The sequence below is a fragment of the Pseudorasbora parva genome, chromosome 1, assembly GCF_024679245.1.
Source record: "Pseudorasbora parva isolate DD20220531a chromosome 1, ASM2467924v1, whole genome shotgun sequence".
NCBI classification, from domain to species: domain Eukaryota; kingdom Metazoa; phylum Chordata; class Actinopteri; order Cypriniformes; family Gobionidae; genus Pseudorasbora; species Pseudorasbora parva.
In genome coordinates, this window is record NC_090172.1 from 22,770,292 (window position 1) to 22,794,935 (window position 24,644).

The following is a 24,644-nucleotide window of genomic DNA, read 5'->3' on the forward strand; positions in this document are numbered from 1 at the left end:
ACTATGTGCTCACTCTCAGGACATGAGAATCTGGACATTTGATTGAACTTCTGGCTCTTCTGGTGATGATGTAATGAGTCACTGTGCTGTTTGGAGCTTGGCTGGATGCATGTCAGGCGGATGTAATTTTATACGCTGAAACAAAGACACACACAGACACTCTTCCCTAAGGATGGGGGCAGGGGGAACAGGCCGCCTGCCAGAACACTGAGCATATGAAGGAAAAATGTTAGCTACTTACAGCAAAAGAAAATCACTCTCTTGCTCTTTTTTTCTCACCAAGCGTTGAGCATATGGTTGGGTTTTTCTATTTTTTCCTGGTCTTAAACACTTATTAATTTTACTTGTTAAATTTGCATCTTTCACAAAAAGGACTATGAACACAAAATGTAAAAGTTTTTAGTCCAGTTTCCACGAAAATTACCCGGAACAATGTGTCCCAGGAACTTTTTTTCCCAAGAACTCTTTCCCTCAGACCTGCTGCTGTCTGAGTTTCCATCGCGGTCTAAAGTACCGCGAAGATTAGTCCAGTGACTAAGGACTGTGAGTCTTTAAGGTTCCCACTGGATTTTTCGTCATCCGCAAATAAACGCAATAAAGCCTGAACCTTGTCGTTAGTCGATTGGCCGTATTTTTTTAACTCCATTGTTGGTTTGAATAGCAAACGACTCTCACTGCACGCACGACAACAGACTTGTAGGTTGAAATAAAATGCTGTGAGCTCAACCCATCAGGATGTTCCGTGGCTAAGTCCCGACCCCGAAAGTTCCTGAACTTTGAAAAAATACTACCTCGCAAGCAGGGCCTTTTTAAGGGGAAATCTTTACCCGGAACTTTTAGACCCCGGTTCCTGCGGTCGAAACACACTGAGTACCACCCCAAAGTCCCTAGTTCCTGGAGAAAGGTCAAATGGTGGAAACGTGGCTTTTGCCAAACTTTTCACAACAAAACGCGTCTTAGGTTGCAAATCACAAAACAACAGAAACGTATTTTGTTAATGGTAATGTGTGAAAATAGCAAAACATGGCTATTAGATGTCCCGCTTTAAGAAAATTAGTTTGCAGATGGCACTTAGGGTTTCCTCTGTCCAAATACTAACTTTTTTAGTTTATTCTTAGCTAAAAACACTTAGTTCTTTCAAAAATATATGTGCTCATTAATGTATATTTACTTCTTTCAAGTACTAAAGTATTCTCTTAAGTTTATAATATGCCATTGAAAATACATACGGGTGAGGGGTTCGAATGCTGGTCGCCATGTTGCTCCTCCATCTTGAAAGTACATTAGCCAAAGAGAGACATACCTGTAAATTCAAGCTTCGCCTTTCGCGTTTTAACTCTTGATGGCACCGTGTCGAATGTGAAGAGGGGGATTGCTTGAAAATTAATATTTACTGGATGGTCATATACCTTTTCACTGCTAGATGGCGGAAAATATTGCACAGTGTAGCTTTAAAGGAACTGTATGTAAGGAATGTGTTTCTGTTAATCATAAAATGGCCCTGATATGCCACTGGCCTGAAGCGCCACCCTCCACCTATCTACCAATCACAAAATCAGTAGCGTTTTGGCAGATCTGCTCTAGTTACAGCAGCTGCAGCTACAAACGTTCCTGCTGGATCCTGCAGCCTATCTGGCAACCTTGAGTCAGGGGGAAAGGGGAGGGGATACACCGCTCTATTGTAATTTGAAAGTGATTGCAGTACCAGTTTTGGCCACAATCTTACATACAGTTCCTTTAACTTTATCTGGTATTGACCCAGGGAAGGCATAAATCATATTTTTAATAAGCCAAGCTATGTATAATGAGCACACCATCATGAGCCAAGGCTAATGAGTTATGTTAGATATGAGATAATTGTCAGGTTTGTTTAGGTGAATACTTAACATTTACCGAATTCATGATGAGTGCAATATAATATTAGACTGACAAGCCAGACCCACATCAAGATGTTGGGTCTGGGAACACACCATTTGCAGGAATCAGTCGGAGGGGCGGCATAAACAGCTGTCTTTTAAACTCCCTCTGCATGCAATAGGATAGCGCTAAAACCAACCAGAGTGCTATCAGTGGTGAGACAACAATCACAAGCAGATTCTGGCTGAGTCCCATCCATTTTCCCACCAGCTGGGCTAGTAGATAGATTAAACTTTTGCCGGCAAAACTCAGAATACATATTCCATTTTAAGAATGACTTCAGTGCCGTTCTTTGTTAGCAGGGAATTCACGCGGAGCCGTCGCAACTCTGCCGTCATTAGGTCTTTTGGTTTATCAAGCTTGCAATCCAACGGAGAGTTATATATAATAATATAATATATTATTTTGTGTAACTGTTTTGGACTTTTGCCTTGAGTTACACACAAATAATTTCAGAATGCAAACCTTTTTTTATTCAAGTTTATGTTTTGTTTTGTGTCACTTTACTGGTGGAAAATATTCTCATGGACCTGTCAGTTTAGCTTCAGCCATACTATCAGCCATGACAAAATTTTCCAGTCCCTCCTGCTGAAAAAAGCAACCCAGAGCATGATGGTGTCACCAGCATACATGACAGCTGGAATGAATGATATTGTGTTATAGAGTGTTGGGCCATATTTGATTTTTGACAAAAAAATTCCCAGTGGTTGTTCCATTGAGGTTGAAATGCTAGACTGATCTGATTTGCCATGTTTATTAAGACCACTTAAAGTCGATGATATTTATTGTGAAATTAAACAGCTGTTTTTATTTGGTCTGATCTTTATTATTGAAAATACAGCTCTGAGTGAGAGGCAAAATTTCCTTGAATAGCCAGAATTTACAGCAACACTAACAGTGTATCATAATCATTGATACTATAATGTGTACAGTATATACATTCTTAAAAATAAAGGTCCTTTATTGGCATATGTAGTTCCATGAAGAACCATCAACATCTGTGGAACCTTTCCATTGCACAAAAAGTTGTATTTAGTAAAAAAGGTTAATTTAGGTGTTGTAAATGTTCTTCACAGTACACTAAGAAAAAAATGGTTCTTTTCAAAAGGGTGATCTTATAGACACGAGGCCCAGAAAACGATCATGTTCGCATCTTGACGTCATCGACTGACGAAACATCGCCTGTACAGAATAATAAGCACGTGTAGTTTAGTAGCCCTTCCCACCGACTCATGGAGCCGTTCGGATTGCACTAGCCAGCAGCAGTAAACATGCCGAAGAATATAGCAAGATATTGCACTATTTCTGGTAGTGGAAGAACATATATATAATCTTTCTTTTATTTTAATGAAGTTCCAGCTCACGTGGGGAAGACATATACGTGTTCACTTAATGGCACTGCGGAATTTGTAAACAAATCTCAGGTGGCGCTGGATTTGTGGACATATTGAGATTAAAACACAACGCTGTTTCTTCTATATTGGAACTCTCATCTGAACTACACTGACAGGGGCATAGATATGACATAGGCATTTACTTCCAAGTCTCCAGTGCGGCGCGTCCATCAAAACCTAGCGTTTTGGAGAGAGTCTTAAAACCAGTGTAGAAAATAGCCTTTTACTTATTAATTATGATGTTTTTGAATGTAAAAACCACACAACCGTCATTAGTTGACCTCAGACAACAGTATAAAAAAATTTAAAAAGCCAGTTCATGACCTCCACCTTTAAGACTTGTTCACTGAAATGTTGTCTGAGGAACCCCAAATTACTCTTTTAACAGCATCACTGCAAAACACACACCATTAGGAACCTTTATTTTTATGAGTGTATTTCGTAACTTTTGAAAATGCAACATGTTTAAAAGGATAGAGCTCCTTAGAGCTCCTGCTCTGATATGAAAAATAAATGTTATCCCCTTTGGAAAAGTAGAAGATGAATGGACAGAGGAGCTTTACTAAACAGTTGAGCTGTTTCTGTACTTGTGCTTTTATGTTATTTCTTCCTCATTTTATTTACTTTTAATTCCACCTGATTTATGGGACCACATATGACCATGTGATTTATGTGACCACACCACCATGTGATGATCGATACTTAGAACAATTGACTTGACAGTCTATATAGAATACAATTTAGTAGAAATACAACATATTTCTAGAGTCTAGAGAGAGAATACCTTCAGAGTTCATTCAGAGAACAAGAACCAAAAGAACGAAAGTGAGAAGTTACTTGGAAGATTCCATGAAACAAAAATAAGCACGTTTGACACAACAATCCTGCGAGGAATTAGATTTGTTTCCCCCAACCCTACGCTCCTCTTTCTTCTCTCCTCTATTTCTCTCTCTGGCTTTCACTCTCAATCATTCTCTCCTCCCTTTCATTCGCTGCTCCATCACAGTCACTCTCCGTATGGCTCTATCTTTTTTATTCTATCCCTCTAACTCCCTCTCCCCCTGTCCTTTCTCTATCTCCAAAGGCATTTTCTGTCCTCCTCTTGTTTCCATTTTTGCACTGAAAGTGTTATACTCTTTGACCTCCAGAAGTAAAGCCAACTCTTGAATTGAATTGAGCATGAAGTCCCACTTTAAGAAGTCAATTGAAGTTGCTGCTGAATTTGCAGCTATGATGGAATAGGCTCATTTGTCTCAGGCCGTAAATCCCTGAGATGAACCCGTCTGCCATTTGGGTCATACATACAAGTAGGTGAATGCATGTTCCTCGCATAAAGAATATGTACAACTTTTATGAACTGGTTTAATGTTTTTTAAATTGCATTACTATTATTATTATTATTTGAGTGTGTGTTTGGTTGCTAGTCTGAAGGTAGCTAGGTGTGTTAAAGAATTGATAAGCCACATAATAAGACAGTCTGGCACAGTCCACATGCTCCAACTGAATGTCGCCTTTGGTACGGTTCAGCAAATCCTATATAAAATGATGTAGGGAGTTTAGAAAAGCAGCACTGAATGCTCTCTCTCACACACACACACACACACACACACACACACACACACACCGGCACACAAAGCAGCACACAAAATCTAGCCGAGACATGGCCTTTTTTATTATTTAATAATGTTTCTTCAATAAGTGTTGTTTTGTTGGACAAATGACTCACTTTTTGTGAGAGATGGATGTGCATGAGAACAGCTAACCAAAAATATATTCATTTTAATAGTTCTTTTGAAGGACATCAATGTTTTTTTTCTTCTTTTCTTTAAGTATTTTGTGAGTCATATTTTCATTCCTGAAACTGTCTGGACATGCATTCAAAAAAGGTAGACATTCAAAGAATTTGCACATCTTTTGAGGGGAATTTGAAGAATGTGTGTGCTTAAGAAGTCGCAGTGCATCTGCCTTTCTGTGCCAAATTTAGATTTAAGTGAGTGCGTGTGTATGAATAGCTATGTGAGTGTTTGTGTATCCTTCCTACAATAAACCACTGTACATTGAACCCCCTCGATCTGAATTGTAAAGTAAGTGTATGATGAATGTCTTGTTTGGTGTTCCAGGTAGATATACTTAGGTGCCATTTTTCTCGATGACATTGAAATACTTTTTTTAATAAAGCTTAAAAAAGTGTTGTTGTTTTTTTTTTTTTGTCAGGTATTGTTGTGAAGAATTTTATTATTATTATTACTACAGAATATGTTAAACTGCACACTAAAGGCCAAATGGAAAATTGTACTGGTACGCTGTCCTGTGATCAGAAGCTGGATTATGGAAACATTATTATGGCTCCAATTCTTTTTAACTGCTTTTACATTTTATTTTCATTTAAATACAAAATAAATAAATAAATAAAAATAAAATAATGTTCTGATCTTTTTTCCTAAAATCTCTCAAAAAACCTAAGAAGAATCTGAATCTTGTTTTAAATCCTTAAAGGAATAGTTCACCCAAAAATAAAAATTCTGTCAATAATGACCCTCCTGTCGTCCACCCTCATGTCGTTCAAAAGCTGTAAGACTTTCATTCATCTTTGGAACACAAATTAAGATATTTTCGATGAAATCCGAGAGCACTCTGACCCCTTCATAGACAGCTGTTTAATGATCACTTTCAAGGTCCAGAAAGTTTTTTTATCCATTAAAGATTCCTTCTGTCCTCATGTTAAGATAAATCATGAGTAAGGTGCAGAAGTTGTAGTTCACTGAATGTGATATCTCACTTTTCTCACAAAAAACAGTATTCAGTAATGCAGTATTCCTCAAAATGAATAAAGTCAGTGAATGTAAATATGTAAATCTGCAATCATTAAATAATACTTTATGTATTTAATCTCACTTTATTAATAATTTCTTTGCTGCTGACCTTCAGTGGACCAATTCAACCCTACTAATAAGCAAACATTTTCTTTTTTGATAAACATCACATTTGTGTTTGTTTTTGCTTGAGGACAAATCTTTAAAACTTGTGTTGAACTTTCTTCTGCTTCCTATTCTTCTGCAATCCATAATGGCAGCACAGCTGAAATATTAGTTTGAGCTGTGCATTTCTTTCAGCCTAAGGCTTATTCATTTCACTGTTGGTGTGACTATCGCCAAAGTATAACTTTTCTTTTTTATTGGTTATTAAAATCAAACAAGCAAGCCCAGCCCAGGTGAGAAAAAGTAATGCCAAAGTTACTTGTTACTCTCCTTAAAAACTGACACAAGTTGTATTATACAAATTTATTGTATTGTATAATATAGTTATTCGTGAATGTAAAAGGTCTGCAAAGATCAAAGTGCATGAAGTTGTTGTCAATCAAAAGACTGAACTGTCTGAAACGAGTCATCAAAAATGATATTCTTCTTGCACAAAATGAAATAGGTTTGTAACAAATTTGCATACTGTCAGCCTATGATCTTTATAGGTTGTCGGCGAACAATGACTACTTTGACCCGCCCTCAAATATTTCCATAGCTAAGGCATGGCAGAGTTTGGTTCAAATTGTCGAGATATCGAGAAAACATGTTTTTTTGTTTTGTTTCGTTTTGTTGTGTATATGCTCCAAAAGCAAATTTGCTTCCAAATACACTTCCAAAGGATGAGGGCTGGCGTTCAAATTGATACTGTAAAACCAATGCTTGTATCACTGTGTATACAAGTGATGAGGAAGCTTCCAGAGCTGAAATTCAGATACGGTCTTGGATGTTTTTTACGACCTGCACTGTAAGTGGTAGACCATTCACAACAGAGACGAGGAGTTTAGAGAGAGCGAATCCTTTATCAAACCAGTTCAGACACTGTGAGAAAAGAGGTGATGCTACAATGTAGGCCTATACTATGAGCATGTAAACCTAATTGTAGGAGACCTCTAAAAACAAAATTAGGAAGTCAACTAATGATGTTTGTGTGGTTTTTGCATTCAAAAACATCATAACTAATAAGTAATAGGCTATTTTCTACACTGGTTTTGAGGCTCCTGAACGCTGGGTTTTGATGGGCGTGCCGCACTGGAGACGGCTAGGCTAGGATTGGATAAGATTTGCATATTTAATGAGCTTAAGCTCCCCTGTCAGTTCACATGATGGAGAGGTGAGAATGAGGGAGAAGCGGCAACCAGAATGCTAATCTCGATCACAGGGCTCGTAAACGTCTTTATCAAACAAACACAATGTTTTATTTTTCATCGACCCGCGATTAATTGGACTATTATTTTATATTACACACGATCGGACAATATAAACGCGAACCGTGCGCACACACATACACGTTCGCCGCGCGCACCGCAGAGCGTGAGGGCGAGAGAGAGAGAGAGAGAGAGAGAGAGAGAGAGAGAGAGAGAGAGAGGTCTGCGCTCTGCAGTCTTGGCCATTAGTTAATTTACTTGTTTTTGTGTAAGTAATAGCTATGTTGTCAAATATGTATAAACTTAAATAGACTACCTATACAAGTAGTTAATGTCTCTTTGTAAAAATTTGTCCTATTATTGACGTAATGCACGTCATTGACAAAATGCGCGCCCAGATGTTCGAATAGTTCGAATATGCGTGTTTGTTTTAGAGGGAATATTTGAACGTCATTTTTTAGCAATTTTGACAGCCCTAGTGAACACACAAACGTTCTTCCCCATGTGAGCTGGAACTTCATTAAAAATAAAGTATTATATAAAAGTACATATTATTTTAAGATAGATAGAAATTCAAAATCTACATATTTCCAATAAATCTGCTTCAGCATGTAAAACCATGTCAGTCAGGCTCTTCCTTGGCCAGGTTCGTGGTCAGAATAAACTGAACAAGATAGTCAAAATTCTGGGACTGAGCTCTTAGATAAACATAGAAGAGTAATCTCCATCAAATTCCTATATTTGGTGGCCAGGAGATGCTGGTTTGAACCTTTGGGATGTGGCTAGCTGACTTTAGCCCAGTTAATTTCCCACAAATCATCTCTAGTGTGACTCTTCTTTGACATAGTCACACGCAAAGAATGAGCGATGATGAGCCCTTTAGGATAGAATGTCATGAGGAGACTGTGGTAAATTTGATCTGGTGCACACAGCTCCCTTAATGGCAGACAGGTTATATTAAATAGATTATCCTCGTAGCTGATTCCACATCTCTCAAGTCTGTCTGTCTATGAAAGCTGATAACTGCGCAATAATAGGTCTTGTGTAGCACCGGGAAACTCAATAATTTCTTACCTCCATTAGTCAAAATGTGTCCAGTAAGTTCAAAGGAAAATGTATGCACGATAAACCGAGAATTAGCTTCCTTACCGAGTGAAAATGGAACTGGGACAATTTGTCACACTGAAAAGATTTAACATGAAATTACATTTCCTTTGATTCCCACAGCTGATGTAAACACACTTTCATGAGGTTCCTCTATGGTCCCAGCTCCCTATTATGTGCTATCATGCTCTCATCTCTGAAAAAGGATGTCATGTTTCTAAACTTACCAGAATATTAACCGAGGCAAAGCCCATTTTGGCATTCTGTTAAACTGACTATTTATAAAAGAGGATGTGAAAACACAAAATTTGAATGCATCTCTTTACTTTCCGTGTTTTCAAAACACCTCACACGGCAATACATTATTTTCAACTCCTCCACCTCTCGTTGCCAGAATTCATTACTTCAGTGTGGGATTGCCTAACCTAAAATGCATTGATACAGATCATTACATCATTTGGAAGAGTAATCGCAAACAAGGATGATGCTTTTAGAAGTCATGAATTTCAATTTTTTTCAAGGGAAATAGTTTGCCATTTGACTCTCTTTCTTCACTAAAACACAAAAGGAGAAGTTTAGAAAACTTTTCCTGGTTCCACGTGGTCTGTGCTGTTCGCATTGTTATGAAGAAGAAAAAAGAATTTATATACAATAACCTGACAAAAGTTTGGAAACAAAATGTTTCAAATGTTTTGAAATATTATTGCAAATTAAAAAAACTTTTCTTATTTGAATAGATTTTAAAATGTCATGTATTCCTGTGATTGCAAAGCTGATTTTTCAGCATGATCAATCTTTAGTGTCACATGATCCTTCAGATGCTGGTTTGCTGCTCAGATAGCATTTCTTATTATTAGTCTTACCACTGCTGAAAATAGTTGTGCTGCTTAACATTTTTGAAAATGATGATACTTCTTTCAGGAATCTTTTTAATTAATAGAAAGTTCAATGAACAACATTTATTTGCATTTATTAATTGTATTTAATACATTTATTAAAGCACTCATTAAATGCAAATATTTTGTAACATTATAAAATAAATAAAAATGCACTTTTTATTAATTGAATGCATACTTGATTAATAAAAGTATTCATTTCTCACTTTTTTTAATCTCACCACATAAATGTGATGATAAATGTTTCTCGATAATAATAATAATAATAATAATAATAATAATAATAATAATAATAAATCAATCCTACTTATTTACTTTCAAAAACATTAAAAAAAAATCTGTTTCCAAAATTTCGAAAGATACTGTATGAGCAAAATAATTTGATAATGGGACTTTTCAGTAGTCTGAACATAACCAAAGTTATTACTAAGCTTAAAGGGGTGGTAAAACACGATTTCACTTTAGCTAGCGTGTAATGTTGCTGTTTGAGCATTACTGTAACAACATCTGCAAAGTTACAATACTCAAAGTTTAAAGCAAAGGGAAATTTTTCTTTACAAACGGCCGGTAAGGACTACAGACATTCCTCCAAGGTTGCTGACATCACCAGCCCCAATATTAACATAAACCCCTCCTTCGAGATTATTAAATAATGGGGGCGTGGCATATATTGTTATTGCTGTGGAGAAGAGTTGCTGTGGTATAGTTAGTAGGCTGGGAGTGTTGTTGCCGCAATGCCAACGAAACACTGTTATTTTCATCCGGGTTGAAGGTCCACTTTGTTCAGCCTACCTAGGGACGGGTGAGTTAGAGATCAATGGTTAAAATGTATTTATTTGTAACTCTGTCCCTCATAATTATTACCCAAATCTCGCTCTCTGTGCTGCACATTTTACAGAGGAAAGCTTCCACAGTCTTCGCGAGTTCAATGCAGGATTCGCACAACGACTTGTCCTGAAAGATGGAGCAGTTCCAACTTTAAAAAAACAGGCCACAACCTGAAAGTATGATTATTTTCCGTCAATGTGTTTTCCTGTAATAGTTTTGTTAATTGTACGTTGTAGCAAGGAAGTAAACAAATGACAACACTGTTTGTCTCTGCAAACCAGTTTGTTAAATGCTCATTCATACTTAACGTTATCTGACAAACACCTAACGTAAATCTCAAAATCGAACTTGGAATTAGTGTAAATTATTCTTTGATTAGAGCTTTTATATTGTTTATCTAAAGGCATGCTAAACATGGTTCTGTGTTTGATTTGGTTACTATAGTAAAGCCAATGTTTAGTGTTCGTTTTGGGTTAATAGTTCTTGCGAAAGATATTGGGCTATAATCGTTCTAAAAATACAAAAGTAACGGTTCCCTTCAGTAGCGATCACTATAGATCCGCAGTCTTTACAGACTACCGGTTAAGGTAACAGGTTTCCAAAAAATGTACACTAGGCGGATAGCGAATCACAACACACTGCGCCAGCTAATCAATCTGAGCCCATTGCATGTTTTTGAGGGACCGGCTTCATAAAACCTGGAAACCTTCAGACTGTTTTTACAAGGAGGGACAGAGCAGTGTAGAATAAAGGTAATAGATATGAAATATAATGCAATTTTATTTTTCAAACAAAGCATAAACATGTTACAGTGCACTCCACAAACACAATCAAGCCTTCGAAAGAATGTCTTTTACCACCCCTTTAAGAAGATTTGGAATTCTGTCAAATGCCTCCTTTTGTGTTTCATAAATTTTTTAAAAAAAAATTAAAAGTATTAAAGGTTTAGAAACATGAAGGTGAGTAGCTCTTACTTTAAAATGGTCTTTTTAACATGTTCTATTATGAAAATGTTCAGCTGATATGCATGCCTTGGCACAAATGTAAAGCCCCAGTATGGTGCAGTCTTTCAAAAGACTACAAGCTTGCAGCCCAGCATGAGCTCTGGGACTGCGGGTACCACGCACCTCAATGCCCACCTCTCTTGCTTTGTGTTGCTTTCATTTATCATTCAGATGTAATCATGTCAACAGCGAACAACTGATTCCCCTCATATAAATATTTAAACTGAGGTGATGAAGAGTCTAGAGAGGTGTCCGAAAGTGTTTGTTTAATATAAATCTTTTTTTAAAGCAAGATATCATCATTAGAGGAAGGTGTCTGGAGAAATAACATTTATTTCCAATTCAGAATATTTATTTATTTTTTGCCCAAAGTGACCAAGACTAAATTGGTTGTGTCTGTGACATAGAGTGCAAACAAAACGTCTCAGGTTACGTATGTAACCATGGTTCCCTGAGAGGGAACGAGACGCTGCGTCGAAACGCTAGGGGACGCCTCTGCGTGCCATGTCATGAAGCACTTGTGTAATCAGTCCAATAGCGGGACGATACGTCACGGGCGGGTGACGTCATCGACCAGGAAGCTATAAAGCATGCCCGGACCAAACAGTCACTAGCTTCTGGAAAAGTCGAACAAATCGATCACAGGCATGCCGGGAGTATGGCATCTCGACGCAGCGTCTCGTTCCCTCTCAGGGAACCATGGTTACATACGTAACCTGAGACGTTCCCTATCTCGAGGGAACTTCGAGCTGCGTCGAAACGCTAGGGGACCTCAATACCCACGCCGCCAGAGTCCCAAATGTCTGTATGTGTGAATCAACCCAGAAACACCCGGGACCCCGGTGTAGAGGCTACATCTAGATTGTAAAACCTCACAAATGTATGCGGAGAGGACCACCCAGCCGCATCACATACCTCTGACAATGAAACTCCCGAAATAAGAGCCATAGAGGCAGCCATACTCCTAGTGGAGTGGGCGCGGACCCTCATTGGTGAAGGATGTCCGGCCGACTCATAAGCGAGCGAAATAGCCTCGACTATCCACTTGCTAAGCATCTGCTTTGAAGCCGGTTTTCCCTTGCTCGGGGACCCAAAAACACACAAACAACTGTTCTGAGTTTCGCCACAGGGCAGCCCTGTGGACATATGCATCTAGGGCCCTGACCGGACATAGCAGATTTAGCTTCTCTTGGTCTTGACTAGTGAACGGAGGCGGACAGAAAGCCTGCAGCATTACTGGTCCCGGCACATTAGTCGGGACCTTGGGAGCATATCCTTCCCTCGGGAAGAGAAATGCTTTTACCATTCCTGGTGCAAACTCCAGACAAGAGGGTGCCACTGCCTAAGTAGGCACCCTCGAGCGTGCCGCAGGTCTGCGCCTCAAGGTACCACGAAGGAAACGCATGACCCAAGGGTGTTTCCCCAATGATGCATTATCTAATGGAATATGATAAGCAGATATCGCCGACACATATACTTTCAGTGTTGACGGAGATAACCCTGCGGAGAATTTTTCTTGTAGGAACTCAAGAACTGAACCGAACGGGCAGTTAACAGGGTCCAAAGCCTGGTGCGTACACCAGGCGACAAAAACTCTCCATTTGAGTGCGTAAAGTCTCCTTGTGGGTGGTGCTCTGGAGTGCAACATGGTCTCTATCACCTCAGTAGATAGACCCGTGTTTATGAACTGGGCCCCCTCAGGGGCCAAGCCCACCGTTTCCACAGTTCCGGGCGCGGGTGCAGTACTGACCCCCCCGGCCTGCGAAAGAAGATCTCTCCTGACTGGGATTTTCCAGGGAGGACCTTCTAGGAGAGACATAATGTCGGCGAGCCATACTTGGCCCGGCCAGAGCGGGGCTACAAATAAAAGCTGAACCCCGTCCCGGCGGACGCTCTCCAGCACTCCTGGGAGCAATGCCAGAGGGGGGAAGGCGTACAGACGCAGCCTCGGCCACGTCTGTACCATTGCGTCCAGCCCCAGCAGGGCTGGATGCGTGAGGGAGAAATATGCTGGACAGTGTGTCGTCTCTCGAGACGCAAACAGATCCACCTGGGCTCGCCCAAAGCGGATCCACAGCTCCTCCACCACCTCGGGTGGAGTCTCCATTCTCCCGGCATCACTCCCTGCCTCGACAGGGAGTCTGCCGCTACATACAGGACCCCCGGGATGTACATCGCCCTGAGCGAGAGCATCTTGCCGTGGGCCCATGTTAGCATATGACGCGTCAGCTTCCACACCCGACGCAATCTCAACCCCCCCTGGTGATTTATATACGAGACCACCGAAGTGTTGTCTGACCGAACTAACACATGGCGGCCCCGCAGGTCTGAGAGGAAGTGTTTGATTTTATATGATTGAAACACAGCCATCAGCTCCAGCTGGTTTATGTGCCAGGAGAGCTGACGGCCGCTCAGACCTTGGGCCGAGCGGCCACTCATGACCGCTCCCCAGCCAGTTAGAGAGGCATCCGTCGTTAGCGTTACGCGACGACAAGGAGCCCCCAGAACTGGACCTTGGGACAGGAACCAAGGATCTTTTCACTTCACTAAGGCACGTAGGCAGCGCCGCGTGACCTTGATCAAGCGAAAAAGGGTTTCCCCTCAGGGAGAACCCCTTGGTCCTGAGCCACCACTGTAAGGGTCTCATGTACCGCAGGCCAAAAGGTACCCCGTTGGACGCTGCTGTCATCAGCCCTAACACTCTCTGAAAGTGTTTCACAGTGAGTGACTGACCTAGCTTTATCTGGTTCACGGTATCCAGGATCGTTTTTATCCTGGGAGGGGATAGCCGAGCCAACATTATTTTTGTGTCCCAGACTACCGCCAGAAAAGTAGTGCTGCAGCTTATAGGTGCCAGCACACATTTCTTTCCGTTCAACCTTAGCCCCAACACTCTCATATGGGCGAGAACAGCATCTCAATGCTGAACGCCCACTGTTTCGACTATGCTAACACCAGCCAATCGTCGATATAGTTGAGCACGCGAATGCCCTGGAGTCGCACCTGAGCCAGAGCTGCATTCACGCACTTGGTGAAAGTGTGGGGTGATTAGGCTAGGCCGAATGGCAGCACTCAATACTGGTAAGCTTCGCCCCCAAAAGCAAACCTGAAGACCTGTCTGTGCTGCGGAAGGATGGAGATGTGGAAGTATACATTTTTTTTTTTTTTAGGTCTATTATGACACACCAGTCCTCGGACCTGACGTGACACACGATCTGTTTTATCGTGAGCATTTTGTTTAGCTGATGCAGATCTAAAAATAGGCCTTAACCCTCCATCCTTCTTTGGAACTATGAAGTACCGGCTGTAAAAGCCCGACTCTCTGCAGAGGGGAGGGACCCGTGTATAGCCTCTTTTCGCAGAAGAGTCTGTACCTCTCGTTCCATGACCAGAGGCTGCTCGGGGGTTACTACCGTAGGAGTAACCCTGCTGAACATGGGTGGGTGTGACCGAACCCTTTTTATAATGTGAGCAGGACCCATTCTGAGATATTCGGCAGAAGTTTCCACGCTGCCAGAAAATCTACTAAGGGAACCAGCCTCTCGAGGCTGGTCTCTGGATTTTCCTGGGTGGTCAGCCCGGTGTCCTGTAACGGATAACCGGCAGGTAGCAACCGAACTGACCGCCCCGGGGCCCTCACGAGAGGGCGCGAACATCCCCAAGCCGCTACGTTTCCGGGCGGACAAGGAGATATATGTTCGCCGGGGACCGCCGCGCCCTGAAGCACCAACGGTGGCAGGGTTGGCAGACCGGCCCCCCCCGATGGCACCGGGAAAGAGCGGGCGCCTCGGCGAGCCGCACTCTCCCGGAGGGGACTGCCATCGGAAGTCCTGCGCCTCTGACGTCAGGACTTCTTAGCCGAGGCCTTCCTAGCAGTAAGGACGGCCCTCAGATCCGCCCTACCACGGGAAGGTCCCGGCTGAGCGCGTCGCCCGGACCCCCGATCTCTCTGCGGGGGGGCCCCGAGCGGCCACGCTCTCTCTTTTGTTTTGCTTGGTGTAGGTTTGAGAAAGGATGTACTCGGCTGAGGCTGCCCCGCCCGACAGCCCCAGAGGGACATTTTGATTTATTTATTTATTTATTATATATATATATATTTATATTTCACATCTCAATATCAATATCCCCCAGCAGGTCTGCTTGTTTTATATGCTTGCAGAGCAACCGCCGTATACAAACCGGCGGCCGCCTGATCTGCTGCCGAATATGCCCTACCCCCAAAGCCGACTTTTTTTTTTTTTTTTTACCGGCTTGTTGTGGGCAGCTGTGGGGCTGTGTGACGATGTGGACTCGGGGGAGAAATAGCTCGCAAGCGTCTCTTCCCCGCGAGACATCGTCGCCCTTTCTGAATGATAGATGCAGACCCATAATCTACGCGATGCCTCGGCAAACACGCGATCTGAGCCACTAAACTCAACCCCGTAATCTACACGCTGCCTCGGCAAGCGCGAGACCCGCGATCGAGTCATAGAATCTATATTGTAGACCCCTGATCTACACGCTGCCTCGGCAAACGCGAGATCCGAGCCACTAGATTCAGCCCCTCGTAATCTCAAACATGCTGTCTGCTCGCCATTATATTTATATATTTATTTATTTTTTGGCGAACTTCTTGACACTCGGCCGGCCAGTCTAAACTTAACCTGGACACAGCGCGAGTTACACCAATAGCACCTCTTTTTATGAGTGTGTGTGTGTCGTTTTCTTTTGGCAAATCATCATCAGCGCTAACAACATCCAGTTCCTCGGAGCTGGAGTGCTGCTGCGTTTGTGCCTCAGCGCGAGCGGAAGAAAACCGCAGAGCGTGCTTCCAGCTCGCTAACTGAGGCATGAGATCCAGCGGGTAAAGGCAGAGATAGGGGATCACCCGTCTCTAACCCCGCCACTGGATCCAACTGCGATCCCCAGGACGCGAGCCTTCGCTGCGCCTCGGCAACAGCGGGACCCGAGCCCTGAGGACCGCGAGCCAAAGCACTCTCCTCGAAGAGTGCCCGGCGTGATCTTAATATGCGCATTGGGAGTCTCTCGCAATGCTCGCAGCCGACCCCCTCGAGAGCTGACTGGGCATGTTCGAGCCCCAAACACATCACACATTACGACGTGTGTATCCCCACCCGTGATGTAACGTGGGCAGGGAGGAACACAACACCTATACTGACTTGCCATATTTCTTTCTTTTTTTTTTTTTTTGAACACACACACAATAAATGGACATACAATTCACACAGAGCGCTTGTGAAGACACAGAAGCTAGTGACTGTTTGGTCCGGGCATGCTTTATAGCTTCCTGGTCGATGACGTCACCCGCCCGTGACGTATCGTCCCGCTATTGGACTGATTACACAAGTGCTTCATGACATGGCACGCAGAGGCGTCCCCTAGCGTTTCGACGCAGCTCGAAGTTCCCTCGAGATAGGGAACTAGCAATAATCTAGCATAAATCAAGAATTTGACAGGAATGAAATGTTAAACGATAACAGATTTAGGGTGTGCCGACATGTTTTGACTGCTCAGTCTGGGAAACTGAATTCCAAAAGCACTACTTACAGGACAGCAAACAGAACATTACAACAACTTCTGTCATCTGTTCTGTACAATTACTTCAAGCAGTTTTGTTTGCTCCTCTTTTCTAACATCAATTGCTCCCACTATCTTCTGGGATATTTTTTTTGTCTCTTCACTTGTCTCTTTGAAAGCGGCATGCAGGGTTGGGTTGACATAGGCAAATTAAATTTTTGGGCCATTTGGCCAAAATCTTATGTTAAAAAACAGATCAAGTGCTACTCGCAGGCTATGTAGGACCATATTGGCAATAGTAATAATTGGCTATAGAGTGCAACAGTGCCTGCCAACCTTTTTCGGTGGCCCGGGTTCCTGAATTTATTTATATATATATATATATATATATATATATATATATATATATATATATATATATATATATATATATATATATATTCCCATAGGGATTTTAAAATAGTCTTCATTTAGAGTTATAAGCCATGAACATAGACAATAAGCTACGAGGTGAATCACAACACTACAAGCTTTTATTTGAAGCGTACAAGTTTTTGAAAATCAGACAAAGTGACAAAGCTACAAGACTGTTTACTTAACAATTTTGATGAACTCTGATTGGTGTCATATTTAGTACAGCATAACGGGTAATGTAGTTTTTCACCAGGAATTTTACTGTTAAACAAGATTTTTTTTTTTTAAATGCTAAAAAAATACCTTGTCTTTAAAGGTTTTCAAGTTATCATTCAAAATCAATTTCCTTATGGAGAAAATTATGGAGGATTTACTTCCGAAACCCAAATGTTTCACTCAATGATGACTTGATGGCAAGACAAATACGCTCTTCTACCCTCCACAAATACATAGCCTTCATATATATATATATATATATATATATATATATATATATATATATATATATATACATATACATATACATATATACATATATAAACACTCGCCTAAAGGATTCTTAGGAACACCATACTAATCCTGTGTTTGACCCCCTTTCACCTTCAGAACTGCCTTAATTCTACGTGTCATTGATTCAACAAGGTGCTAAAATGTTGGGCCATATTTATAGGAGAGCATCTTGCAGTTGATTTGTGGGATGCAGATCCAGGGCACGAAGCTCCCATTTCACCACATCCCAAATATGTTCTATTGTGTTGAGATCTGGTGACTGTGGGGGCCATTTTATTACAGTGAACTCATTGTCATGTTCAAGAAACCAATTTGAAATGATTCAAGCTTTGTGACATGGTGCATTATCCTGCTGTTCCTATTTATAGTGGAGATGAGTGGTACCCGGTGGGGTCTTCTGCTGTTGTAGCCCATCCACCTCAAGGTTGTGCGTGTTGTGGCTTCACAAATGCTTTGCTGCATACTTCGGTTCTAACGAGTGGTTATTTCAGTCAAAGTTGCTGTAAACTTTGAAAAAAAAAAAAACTGTATTGCTTCAAGAATAATTGGAGACTCCAAAATGACACCAAATATAAGGAGTCCATATAATTCTATTATATAATATATATTTCCTCCTACTGTGTGTGTGTGTGTGTGTGTGTGTGTGTGTGTGTGTGTGTGTGTGTGTGTGTGTGTGTGTGTGTGTGTGTGTGTGTGTGTGTGTGTGTGTGTGTGTGTGTGTGTGTGTGTGTGTGTGTGTGTGTGTGTGTGTGTGTGTGTGTGTGTGTGTGTGCCGCACTTCATTCAAGATTTAAAAAGTCAGTGGAGTTATGAACTTTTACTTACAGTTTGAGGAAAAAATTAATTTACAAGGCTGAGTCACAACTTTTCACTGGTTAAAGATTTGCAGAATATTTAAAAGCTATTTAAAAGGCGATATTTTAAAAGCTATTTGGTCTTTCAAAGTAATTGTCTTACATAGTTTTAGCATATTCAAATGAAATAACTATTGTTATTATTGCTAACTCCGTGCTTAGAATGCATTTTCAGGAAAAGTGACCTTCTCATCTCAGCCTTTCTCCATTTGATTTGTCAGATGTGAACTTGACTCAAACCTCCTCATCTTGTTTTCCTTCATCCCATGGAGCGAAACTCCCCCTCAGCCTAGAACATTCTGACAGATGTCTCTATGTGTAGTGCTGTGGTTTTCAATGCATTTCCTCTCTTCTTTGTGCCAATAAATCCTTCAAATTTTCATTTGAATCTAGACTTTTACCTTTTCTGACATTTTATACATTTTTTGAGGGAAATTTCAGTGTCTGTGTAAAAGTCGCTAAGGTTATGTGGGTGTTGGTCAGGGCATTACTATGTGGTTTCTAAGAGTGTTGCTACATTTTCTAAAGAGAATATGAGTGGTTCTTGCCTGTGCAAAAGGTGTGGGTGGTTGCCAAGGAATTGCTATGCTGATTTAAATATTTTGGAAGAAAAATTTCTATGGTGTTTTATATGGTTTATAAGTTTCTATTCGATTCCTTTTTTTTAATTTAAGTGACACTAGCCTGTGCAAAAGTTTAAAGAGAGTTGTGTGGGTGGATGCCAGGGTATTGCTGTGTGATTGCTATATTTGGAGAGGTTCTTGCCCATGTAAAAGTTGTGGGCGGATCTAAATGAAACAAATTGAGTGGTGGTTTGGCTGTGCAGACATTTCTAGGGTGTTGGGGTCTCTCTTATCCCTCTATATATCTAGAGACCCTCCTTCATTTGAAGTGTTTTTGCTGGTTTTATCTTCTTCCATCTTGCTATATGAGCAATAGCAAGCAGTATAGTAATAATTCACAAACACTGCCACCATCAAATTACTTTCTCAGAATGTGCTAGCAGCAAGATGTTTCACATTTGGAATCATCACTTTTCACTGCTGCTCCAGTCATTTCATGTGTGGTCCCTATAGGGGTACTGTTTATACAACATTCTCCCCAAGGTCTGTTGAACATCTTAGTGACTTTGGTTGCCGCTGGACTAAGAGATTTCCCATTTGTATCGCAGGACTTTGGATGGCTGTAGGGAGGAGGGAATGTCTACTGATGTCTGACTTCTTGGAAAGGGTTTACATGGAGGATCAAAGTTGTCAGCCTCCTACCCATTTTATCTGCTTGCACAGCTAACCACAAGCAGGGCATGCAGAGCAAATGCATGCTAAATACTATAACTCTGGCCCATTGGCTTCAACACAGTGTCTTTCTTAAAGGCACAATATGTAAGATTTTTAGATTCAAATATCCAAAAAAAGCACTTGAACGATGTCATATATTTTGGTGACTTGCGTACTTTATCCCAAAACATTTTTTTAGAATGTTTAAAATCCCTGTTAAGTCCAAATTAAATATATGTACTGAGTTTGTCATACCGCAGAAAAATGCGTTATTAACCACCCAGCCAAATTTAAATGATAAAAACACACTGGGTGTCCACTGTCTGAGCTGAAACCACGCCCACTCAACCAGACAACTTAAACTCATTGGTGGGCACGCCACGTACTGCCGTGATGGCACCAGTTGTCGAGGGATGTGTGGAAGAAGGCCGGGGTGGGAGGCAGTCGGTTCAGCCTCAGCTACCTGTAAAAGTGGATTATCAGTGAATCCCAGTTTTTAAAACAATCTCTCCATCAAGGTGGCTTGTCACGAAATAAATAAACCTCTTCTTGACATTTTAACCCTTCGTTTTTTTATTAAAATAATAATAAAAAATGAAATAATAAAAGTTCCACTGCTCTATTCACGCTTGTCTCTCATTAGGGATCTCACCAGCCGCCTCGCCTCATTCCACCCTGCTTCATACTACAGTAATGTTAATAAATCTTTAATACATTAGCTCATCCATGAATATAAATTCTGCCCCATGGGATTCTTTTCCATTGGCATTAGAGGTGACAATAATAACTCCCATGATTCTGCGAAATCAAGGCGCCATTAAGCTACAGCTTTGTTTTGAATAAGTGATCTCTATTTGTTAAAAATTGCATATTGTACCTTTAAAGGCAAGAGTTAAGTATGCAGTTGATTCAAAAAAGATAAAAAGGGCAATTTTCTTTTCTTTTTGGAGAGAGCTCTACTTAGAGTATATTAAAACTTTAAAAAACACTGATAATATCACTAAATCATAATGCTTAGAGGGTTTGAAGTCAGCAGTCAATGTAAATTGACTATATTTATTTAAATATACACTAACATTCAGTTCATTCTGCTTTCACTTAATCAAAATGCAGTAAAACAGTAATATTGTGAAAAATCATTACATAAATGTGATTACACAGTTAATACTGAATTGCCAGCATCTTTACTCTTTTAGTCTTCAGTGTCACATGATCCTTCAGAAATCATTCTAATTTGCTGATTTACTGCCCAAGAAACATTTATTATTATTATTATCAATGTTGAAAACAAATTGTGCCACTTTAATATTTTTGTGGAAATCATCATACACATTTTTTTCTTGATTATATGATGAATATGACATTCAAAAGTAAAGCGTATTTAATCCCTTTTAAGTCTTTACTGCCACTTTTGATCAATTTCATGCCTTACTGCTGCATTATCATTTTTTAAATAATAAAAGTAAGAAATACTCAATAATAAAGTATGATATACTGATCTGAATATTTAAAAAAAGTAAGATTTACTGACCTGTATCTGTAATTTTCTGCTCATCAGGACCAGTTTCCAGAGAGGGGGGAGATTCTGGTCTCAGCCCAGGACTTGAAATTGGTTCTGCAAGTTGAACGGAATCAGTAAGTGACCTATTCAAATAACTGAAGGAAACTGTATACAGACTGACATTTGCAAAATTAGAAATTTTGTTTAGTTCACACTTCTCACTGACTAACTAGAATATTTCATAATTCCATCTCAGCGGTAAGTATTTACTTTTTGCAACAGTTTTTTGAATTGCTATTTTGAATACATATCCAATTAAATATAAGGCAACATCTGTATCTAGATCTGGCTAATAAGGTGAAGATTTGGGAGTGGTTCTGAATTCATCTGCAAGTGGTAAAATGGCCCCAGGAAGTGTGCTGGAGTTTAGACAGTTGAATAATGACTTGAGCCTCAGATCTTCAGAGTAAAGGGAACAGGTATCTATATCACCCTCTGATTGTTCTGCCAAATGCTGAGATGAACCAATGCCATGGAGTCATAGTCTGAGTCTGACTGTACTGGGAACCTTTGGGGATGGATTGCCTTTTCCTCCTCAGAAATTGCAGGACCACATTAATGTTACTTGGCAAAGTTAATGTTTATTTTAACCACATATGAACCTTGCATTCCCAGTCTGGCTTTCCAAATGTAGGTCAGAAGAAAGGACACACACACTGACACACATACACACTGAGCAGCCTGACTTCCTGATTATTTCCGAGACTCGAAGTAACCCTCAAAGCGGTCCCACAGTCTTTTTTTGGAGTTTTTACAAGACAAAGTTCTCTCCAAGCAGGTCGAAGTGAAGAAAAAGAGGAAAGTCAGGGCATAGAGGACTGGCATAGAATCTAGATCACAGCCTCATTGTAATGGATTCAGGAAATGGGGGATAGCTTGAGGACATTTGAATGAATACACTCAATCTATAGACTAAGGTTTTCTTGAAATAGATAAAGGAAGGTGCATTACTTGAGTGTATATGCCATTTGTCTAATTGATTCTTTACATAGCATCGCTTGCAGTGAAGTGCTTTCAATACACAACAGGAAGCAGAGCATACAGAAACTAAAATGTTCTCAAAGAGAAGGGAAGGGGGTGTCTGTTTTGTGAAAAGGGCCATTTCCAAAGAAGCACACTTGTTTATGTGTACACTACCGGGCAAACGATTATAACTCATTATAACAGACAATTATACTTGTTTTGTGTATGGCAACTGAATGTCTCAGCAAGCAGAGATCTGTGTTCCTGAATTACTTTTTTCCTGGTTATGCTTCAGTAAATCAAGACAACCTCACATTGACTCTATTATTGCAAAAGTTGCCTTTATAACTATGAAGATGTCTACATTGCAATGAATAGCTATGCCTTGCAGGTGAAATTCAGGTGAAATTTAATCGGCAAAAAGGTAAAATGTATGAAGCACAGCATACAGAAAATTCACCTTAAAACTGTCACATGTCTGTCTGTTTAGTTTAGCTTTCAGTTATTTTCATTCTGTCGTGTTCCTTTGTCTTCCCGCCACTCCTTGTTTCGGTGGTGACAGTCATTATGAGTTAATTTGTTTCAGCTGTGTCTGTTTAATCTTCTCGTTTCTCGTTCTCCACTTAAGTTATGGGTCCTGCACACTGTGTGATTTTTCAGAACCCTTTGCGAATGTTGCTTGTCAGACTGCAAACATGATCCCCGATGTAAGTCACACTGTAAGATCTCAGTTGTCATTAATGTCAGACTGTACGATAGTCTAGGGGTGCGTCTCAATCCGCTCCCTAGTTCACTAGTCAGGGAACTGATTAGGAAATAAGTCAATGGGCTGACTCCCTGATCAGTGCCCTGGCAACTGAACTAGGGAGCTAATTGAGACGCACCCTAGGCGTGCTAAAAACGGACGCACGCAAGAAAACTTGTCCAGAGTTTTATATCATCAATAAATGACAGGTTCGGTGACAGTGAACCTCATTAGACGCGGGACTGAAATGGTGGCTACAAAGAAAGCTCTAGCTCTCGTTTTGGTCATAGTTTGTCTTGAAAAAACGAGATACTTGACGATCGTCGTAGGAGAATTCCCACAGCAGGAATGTGCGGCAAATCTTCTGACAGAATTTCGTCTGAGGTCAAATTTGATCACAGTGGTCATTAATTTTCTTGTCGGTGAACATGTCAAACTAACGATCAAAGACGTCAGATTTTAGCCTAGGATCAGAGGAATCTTTTAGAATTTGCAAACTTTGTCTCAGATGGCCAAATTGTGGGCAAAATTAATGAACACCCAGCTTTACACCCTCCCCTTCAGTCTTTGCTAAATCTGAAATCGCCCCCTAAACCCTCAATCACTATTCCCTACTTTAGTCCACAAATACAGTTCCCTTGAACCCAGAGAGTGAATTCGGACAGGCGCTGTGTATATCGGCTGTACACTCGTTATTGCCGTGCAATGTGGGATAGAATGAGTGCACTCAATAATGTCCACTATGGTCTCGGACACCACTATTTAAGGGTATAGGGGGAGATTTTGTTATTTAGCCTTTGTCTAGTCACTGTTATACTGGGTTGTGTTTCCATTGCCTGTTGTCATGTTCCTGAGAACTTTTGATCAAAGTTTATGTTAGATTATTATCTCCTGAGTCTTCAGCCTGTTACTGGTACCTCCAACTGTTACAAATACTAAGCAGCTTTCTGATAGTCAGCGTGACGAATTCACGTAACCAGCTTGAATTTGTTGCGAAATCTATGCAGGCAGATCTTTAACCCTCTTCCCAGATTCCAATTCAAGATTACAGTTCTAAGATAATACAAATCATGTTTTTAACTAACAGCATGTATTCATTTAGGCAGAAACAATGAGCTCATTAAAGCATTATTACAAGTTGTGCTCGTAATGATTAAAACATATAGAACAGTTGTGTATGTTGATTCAGAGTTTTTGCCATCTGAAGTCCTCGCAGGGGTTGACGTCTTCTTTTCACAGGTGTTTGGTCATTTAAAATCTTCGTGAGAGCCTGGATTCAAACTGGAGCTGGCATAATCTTATCATCCCGAAGTAGAAACAGAAAGTACATTGAGAATAATTAGCGTAGCTGCTCATAACATTTCAAGCAATAGATAGATCATGCGCATTTGATCTGATATAACTGGAGTGCACGGTTATGAGAATCATTATGTGAAAGTTTGGCTAAAAAGGTGCGTCTTTAATCTAGATTTCTAGAGTCTGAGTCCAGATCATA

General features: G+C 40.6%; 1 protein-coding gene across 1 annotated transcript in view; it reads left to right on the forward strand.

The window, feature by feature from the left end:
- The window catches only part of adam19a (ADAM metallopeptidase domain 19a), a 151,710-nt gene that overhangs the window by 30,085 nt on the left and 96,981 nt on the right, over positions 1-24,644 (forward strand). Inside the window, exon 3 of the mRNA XM_067436254.1 lies at positions 21,439-21,515. Coding sequence (XP_067292355.1) covers positions 21,439-21,515 — 77 coding nt within the window. The remainder of the gene's footprint in view (positions 1-21,438; positions 21,516-24,644) is intronic.